The sequence below is a fragment of the Zosterops lateralis genome, assembly GCF_965231275.1.
Source record: "Zosterops lateralis genome assembly, chromosome: 2".
In the NCBI taxonomy this organism is placed as follows: Eukaryota; Metazoa; Chordata; class Aves; order Passeriformes; family Zosteropidae; genus Zosterops; species Zosterops lateralis.
The window spans coordinates 52,415,354-52,423,162 of NC_139763.1; the positions used below are offsets into that span (position 1 = coordinate 52,415,354).

The 7,809-nt window shown below is 35.9% G+C and overlaps 1 protein-coding gene across 5 annotated transcripts in view; it reads left to right on the top strand.

Moving 5' to 3' along the window:
* DACH1 (dachshund family transcription factor 1) overlaps nt 1–6,369 on the top strand; it is a 355,781-nt gene extending 349,412 nt beyond the window's left edge. For 2 of the 5 annotated variants that reach the window (XM_083885201.1, XM_083885199.1), the window contains one exon: nt 3,111–6,369. Coding sequence is in view for 4 of the 5 variants with exons in the window: in XM_083885199.1 (XP_083741325.1) it covers nt 3,111–3,148 (38 nt within the window). In the remaining variant the exon portion in view is untranslated. The remainder of the gene's footprint in view (nt 1–3,110) is intronic. The other 3 variants (XM_083885202.1, XM_083885203.1, XM_083885200.1) reach the window with 2 other exon arrangements.
* The last annotated feature ends 1,440 nt before the right edge of the window (nt 6,370–7,809 follow it).

The window sequence follows — 7,809 nt, forward strand, 5'->3', positions numbered from 1 at the left end:
CTTCTCCACTTTCCTGTGTGAGAAAATTGAAGGTCTCCCCTCAGTCTCCTCCAGGCTGAACAGACCCAATGACCTCAGTTGCTCCTCATATGGATTCCCCTCCAGACCCTCCACCATCTCAATTGCCTTCCTTTGGATGCTCTCTAATAGTTTAATGGCTTTTTATATTGTGGCACCCAAAACTGTCCCCAGCACTCGAAGTGAGGCTGCCCCAGCTCAGAGCAGAGTGGGACAATCCCCTCCCTTGCCTGGCTGGCCATGCTGTGCCTGACGCCCCCAGGACACACCTGGCCCTCCTGGCTGCCAGGGCACTGCTGACTAATGTTCAACTTGCCATCGACCAGGACCCCTGGGTCCCTTTCCATGGCACTGCTCTCCAGCCTATTGTTCTCTAGTTCATGCACACCACCAGGATTTCTCCATCCCAGGTGCTGAATCCAGCACTTGCCCTTGTTAAACTTCATAAGGCGTGATTGCTCACCTCTCTCAGTTGCGAGGTCTCTCTGCAGGGCCCCTCTGCCCTCAGGGGAGTCAATGACTCCTCCCAATTTAGTGTTGTTGGCAAACTTACTGAGTATTCCTTCAAGTTCTGTGGCCAAGCTGTTAATGAAGATGTTTAAGAGAACTTAGATATATAAACAAGTATCCTCTTACTTTGTAAGGAAGGTGCTTTGTAGAGCAGTCCATTTCTATTCTTATTCATTGTCTGTGGATACAGAATACAGGATCTGATAGTGTCTTCTTTTAAAAGTGAAAAACCTCCTATTGATTTCACTGCCAGGTTGGACACTTAAGCAGTGTAAAATAGAGCTGACTTTTGAAACTGTACTGCTGTTCATCTTTTGTTGGCTGCTACAACAATTCTGCTTCCTGTAGCTGTACTTTTAATTGAGAATTAGTTTTAATACATATTTATTTTAAAAGGTAAATGGAGACCTTTAGTCTAGTGTAATAAAATAAATAAGTTACTGACTGCAGGTTATCGGAATCTTACAGCATGGGAATTATACATAGCACTCATTAGCAAGTGTACATTCAGGATAGCCAAAGTGCTGGTATATATGCAGAGTAATACTCCTACAGAGGTATCTAGACAGCTTTAGTGCTGTAAATGTTTATTGTGTTTATTCAATATGTTTGGGAAAACTTTATGGAAATGTAGCCAGTGGTAGCACTAGCTATCCTGCACTTAATGCAGTTTTTCTTTGGTGATGGTGTTCCAGGCCTTCAGTTTTATTGAGCTCCATTTCAGAGGCTCCTTCTTTCTCTCCTAAATTCCCATAAGCATTTTGGTTGGTTTTCATGCATCAAATAATAATAAAAAAGTCTTTAAGTTAAGGCCTTACTCAATTCCTTTTTATTTCTCTTCAGTGCAAAAAAAAGACCATAAAGAGCAAAGAAAATGGAAATGGTTCTGAGAGGAAGCACTTTTAGTTTTGGGTAGTGGGAAAGTTATCATGTACTCTGAAAAAAAAAAAAAAAAAAAAAAAAAAAAAAAAAGGGAGTAACATAAGGTAGGGACAGGGGGTAGGAAAAGGTAGAGGTGGGGTGAAACTAGTGAAAGGGCGTATACTGCAGAGGCTTACAAGAGAACACTAGTGGTGGAAAAGGAAAATCTAAGGGACCTTAGATAAGAATCACAGCAGCAGAGTGATTCTACAACCTCCCACTTTCCCCAGTAGTTCTAATAGAACTGGAGAGGGATGTGCAGAAGGTTTTACCACTGTGTGGTGTGTACTTTTGTCTGTTTTCAGGTTAGCTTTTATTTCTCTCGACAATTAGAGTAAGTTCATGCAGGTGATGCCACATCTTTCAATGATAACCAAGCATTTCAAAAATTTCAACATTCATTTGCACAGGTTTATCTCATGCAATTGCTTCACTGGGTATCTAATTTTTACTATATATCTAATAGAAAAATTCTATAAACTGATTTGGAATTAAGATGTTAGACTAAGAAAACCAAAACAGAAAAAAAACCTTCTGAAATCTTAGAAATATTTGCTGAATTTGCTTAGATTTAAATAAGAAGTTCATGCAAACTTTAAAAGCTGAGATACAACTTGTAGTTGCTAACGCTTATAAGTCTAAAATATAAGTAGGGCTTAGTTATTATGCACTGGGGAGGATTAATTGCTTCGTACTGTGCTTTATTCCCATGGGCCCAACACTTTCTACCCTACAGGTCAGAAAGCTAAGAAGTTTTTATGTCTGTTTTCTGTTTTTTAAAAAATAATCTTTATATTGCTATCAAAATAGGTGTGTATAAGATGTTCATGGCCCAAGTGAAGAAAAAAATGGTTTGTACTTACAAATTAGGTGAAGATATGCTGTGGCAGTACGTTCGCTTCAATTTTTTTTGGTTCAACAGTTACTGGCTAGGTGAGCTTAGTATTTCCCATGTTCCCTCACATATCTCACTTAAATATATGCTCTTCACTTGTGTGGAAAAAATGTTGTGAGAAACGTGCTTACATCTTTAACATAGTAATTGTTCAGTTAATCTCATTTATGGGGGGAAGGAGGCTATACTTCACTGATACTGTTTAAATATCCTATACTAGGTTCTATATAAATAGCTACAAATGTGCACAATGGTTACATTACATGGTATATTTAACAACACAGCTAAATCAGAAAATATGAGCTATGCCTTTTAGTGATGGGAGTACTAACGATTGCATGCAATAAGATTTTTTTGCTCTGCAGCCATGAAGGAAATAATTGCTGTTCAGCACTATTCAGTTATGTTTGCATATCAGTAAAAACACATGCACAGAGGCCCCACCTACATTCTTAGTGCCCTAGCCCTGATACAGGTCCAGCATACATTAAAGCTTCAGAAGTTGTTACAGTTTTCACAACTTGTGAAGTGCGCTTAATTTTCAGCATTTTATTTGACCACTGACAGATTTAGTTGCAAGGTGATATTCAGGTTTTATGATTTTCTTTTATTTTAGACAAAAAGTACCATAGTGGACATTTTACAGATTTGTTGCATGACTACTTCCGCTGAGGTTTTAAATCTTGTGGGGTTTTTCCTCTTTTTGATTCATTGAAGATATAAATATATAAATATATAAAGCAAATGTTTCTCTTTCATATTTTAGATGGAAGACTTTATTTGAAAACTACTGTCATGTATTGAATTTTTCCTGCTGAAAATACGTGTGCTACAGTAAAGAACGTTGCAGTAAGACATTGGCTCATAAGGAGTTTTGTGGAAACAAAACGTTTTCAAACCAACTTCCTCAACTTCATTTATCAATGTTCTTCAAAAATGTAAAGAATTCTGCAAGAGTGTCCTCCTTTGGTTATCTCCTGTGGCTCAACCTGGAGATCTAGAGAATGTTTGTAAATGTACAGTAGCACTGTTCTCACGGCGAAAATCTGTATCTCTGCACCGGACTATTGTATCCAAAATTACAGGTGGTCAGAACAAGGCTGAGTATTCCCTTTTTCAAGGAATGCAGACTCTCTCCTCCTCTGATGATTCTATATTTGAGCACATCCAATGATCCTTCCAGCGGTGTCCAAGTACACTTACAGACTGTTATACCATACCGAAACCAGCAAGACAGCTCAGAAATGAACTTGTAGAGGGCATAAGAGGATTCTTATTAAAAAAAAAAAAAAAAAAAAAAAAAAAAGAAGAAAATAAAAATAAAAAAAAAAAGGTATAAGAAGAAAAAATTGATACATTCAGTTTTCAGACTGTGATCGTGGGTTTTCTTCTAAAGACTTTTTTTCCACATGCTTTCCAAGAGACCAACACATGTATGTTAGACTACGTTAAGTGAAATGGAATTTTGTGTAAGTGAAAAGAAATGCTGAATGTAAACAAACTGTTTTACCATTCACTAAGTCTCTTTTCCTAAAATAAAATCTAAAAAAAAATAAAAAGAATAATAATTTCTCATTGTAAACTGGCAGGGGTTTATGAAATAAAAGACTTTGCTTCTTATCAAAATGTTGGTCACATGTACAGTATATAACACAAATCACACAAGGAAGGTATTATGTATGCAGTAGAAATCTAGAGTTTAGGAAATGAAACTTTTAGATAATATTGTTTTGTCACCCTGTTGGTCAGAAAGACACCTTTCTAGTTTTAACGCATGCAGGCATGTAAATATTTGTCCTGGAGTCACAGTATTACTGAATGAGATCTTAAGCATCTGGTAACAAGTCAGAATTCTGTATCAGCCACTTTTATTTGTATATTGAGCCCTGGTTAGTGCCCTGACTAGTGCACTTCTAAGAATGGACTATGGCTGAGCAGCAAGTCAAAATGCCAGAAATATTTTTATATGTTAATGTCATATTACGTCAATGTTGCTAAAAAAAGAAAACCTAACAAACACTTGATGTATCAGTCCAATTCCACGTAGAACTGAGTGATACAGTTGAAGTCTATTGTCCTTCCCACTTTGTCTTAGGGATGGATGGTTATGTGTTACTTTCACTGTCTTTATGAAAGCTACAATATGTGTTTTCACCTTTGTGCTGATAACTGGAAGTAAGCTGCAAAACACTGCTTATTACATTACTAAAAATTATGTTCTTTGCTTTGCGTACTTTTGGGTTACCCCTTTAAAGACTGATTTTGTGAATCAGTGCTATTACTGTAAGTTTTGTGATTATGCTTTCTTCATCTAATGTTTTATGCATATAAAATATTATTTATTACATGGAAACATATCAAGATCTTAAATGTCTAAGATGCCTAACTTAAAGCAAATATTTCTTTAAAAGTAGTTCTGATTGGATATTAATATTATTTTGTCCAAAAGAAAAAGAAAATCTAATGTTTTGTAAACTCTAGCACTGAGCTTCTATAGTTTGTAGGTCTTCCTTGCAATACTGGTACACATTTATTTTGTGCAGTTCATATTTACTCCACCACAATCCTTTTTTAACAATAGAATGATGTATATACAAGTTCACATCACAGTAATTTTTTTAAAGAAATATTGAGCAATATTTTTCATTAAATATTGTTGTCTAATACTTTGTAGTGATGTTATTTTCTAACCATGATTCTTTCGTGATTGTCATAGTTGCTTAAACACACATGGGATTCTGTACTCCAGTTTTTTCATATGCAGTCTTTAAAGGGTTAACAGCTGTAAAGTTAGATGGACTTGTGGCAAGCTTTTGAATCATTCATATCTGAAAGAGAATTAAAAGCCTACAACTGAAATATGTACTAGCATTTACCATTGCTCTGCTCCTTGCATAGAGTCACCTGTAAGTAGGTTTAGTAGTTTTACAGTATATTCTTTCAAGACCTTTGGGAATGCCTCAGTGTTTGGCTTGGTACATAAACAGAAGTGTTAAGGATTAAAGGGGAACCAATTTATAAGCTGGACGTTTAGAAAGAATCTTGCTAAAAACAGTGTAAATATTACAGAACATGAGATGTTACCGTAAGTTTTGAAGTTCTTTGCCCCTCTTTAGTTTTACAGGTTTTGGGTTGGTATTTTGGTTTTTGTTTTTGATTTGGATTTTTTTTTTTCATAGATTATGAAGAAAAGTTGTCCTCATGTTATTGTTTATATGCTTTTGTAATCTTAAAGATATTAATGTCTAGTTGTTCTATATTATAACCACATTTGCGCTCTATGCAAGCCCTTGGAACAGAACATACTCATCTTCATGTAGGACCTATGAAAATTGTCTATTTTTATCTATATATTTAAAGTTTTCTAAAAATGAAAAAAGGTTATTACGAATTTTGTTGTACAAAATCTGTACAAAAATCTGTTTTTACATCATAATGCAAGAATTGGAAATTTTTCTATGGTAGCCTAGTTATTTGAGCCTGGTTTCAATGTGAGAACCACGTTTACTGTTATTGTATTTAATTTTCTTTTCTTTTCAACAATCTGCTAATAAAACTGTCTGAAATCTCCCCGCGACTTTATTTACAGTTCATCTTTATTAAATTTTCTGAAATGTATAACATCAGAGGAATATTTACTTTCTAATGGGAGGCATCTAAAAACAACATAAGTCAGCTCTTTGTAATGTGAGGAGAACAATGCTGAATGATTTTATTTAACATGCAACTGCTTCTATCTCTAATATGAATTACTGTGGTGAAAAACATCATAAAAGCACACTCTGTGGTTATTGTTTAACAAGCATATTTTCCATTTTTTTTTCTTGCCAGCTAAGCAAACTGCCCCCATCTACATGATTTATTTATGTACATTTCTCAGTTTATGAAGCTGTTATTTGTACCTTTTTCCGTTATATTGTGATATTCCCATGATTCTTATTTCACGAAGCTTTGTGCTGAACAATGTAAAGTAGACACATTGATGGAACAAAACAATATTATTCCTCTAACTACAAAAATGCAGGGATAATCCTGTTGATTTTGTCTCAAATCTCCTTCTCTTGATAAAATGTGTTTAGAAGCACATTTTTTTAACAAACCGCAAGTATTCAAACATTTAAACAGGCATTTGGAGAAAGAAATAGTTCTGACTTAGCACATCTTTAGGTGGCATTTTTAGAAGAAAAAAACGGCTGCTTTTTTTTTAAAGGTCAAGATTGTTATTTAAGAACAAATCTGGAACTAAGTTGGTTTTGCTGACTGAAAATTCAAAAGTCAGAGAGGTATGACTGATTTTAAGTACTTTCCCTTATTGTCCTGGCCTTAGCTTGCCTTCTCTTCCCATCATTTCCTTTCCCTTCCTGTCTGAACCATACCTACATGAATGCTTCTGCTTTCATGAGGGGACAGACCTGTTTGGGACAGCAGAAGAGATCAGCTCTCTGGGATAAGCACATTCTGTTATCCCTGGATGTCCTGGAGACTGCAAGCATGAGGCTGACAGGCTTCCTGGGTTCCAGCACTTTGTTGTTGCTGGCTGCCTGATTAGGACTTTGGTTATCTGTATATAGAGCAATCACAATCTCCTTCTGCCTGCATTAAAATGTCCTGCATGTCTGAATCAGTAAGGATCCCAAGTACCCTGTAGCCAGCTCCCCTGCTATAAACTGGCACAGCTAAAGCAGGATATAAAAGTAAACTCATTAATCTCAGTCTGGCTCATGCCGAAACCCAAATTATCTCTACAGTAACAGACTAGCAACCTACCTCTGTGTTTTTAAGTGTCCCAGGAAATAGTCTCTTTCAGCAGAAGGGAACTGTGTTCTCATAAGTTCCACCCTACCTCTATTAATAAATAGCTGCTTCATCTGTGCAAGGTACCTGACATTTAACAGATCTGAGGCTGGATAGGCTGAGAGATAGTCAGATGTTGGTACTCCTTGTGACTTAAGTGAAACAAAGATATGTCGAAGCTCAGATCAAAATCAAGAAAATTTTGCTCTGAACATATCTTGCCCCAAACTTAGTAGTAGTTATGGTCAGATCCTGAAGAAATTCGGACTCAGCAGCTAGACATCTAACATTTTGGGAAAATCCTGTAAGAACTGACAGACTCAAATAGGAATTACTTTTTAAATATTTGTTTTGTATTTTTGCAGTGGAAAGAGATATGAAGTTTGGTTTTGATCTGAAAGGTAAACCTCTTATTTGTTGAAGGTTCTATAAATTCTTGAAAATTGCTTCATTTGTTATGTGCTTACATGTTATTTGACACAAGACTGCAATAAACAAAGACTGAGGCCAAGATTTTCAAGCGTGACTGCTGATTACAGATACTTCCAGTTTTGCTGGCCAAACTTCAGACATTTTCAATGCCTTTCTTAAAATAAAGTAGCCTAGCTCCAGAGTTCTGTGGAACTTATTTCTTCAATAGCTGCTAACTCTCCATAGTATATTGAGGAATG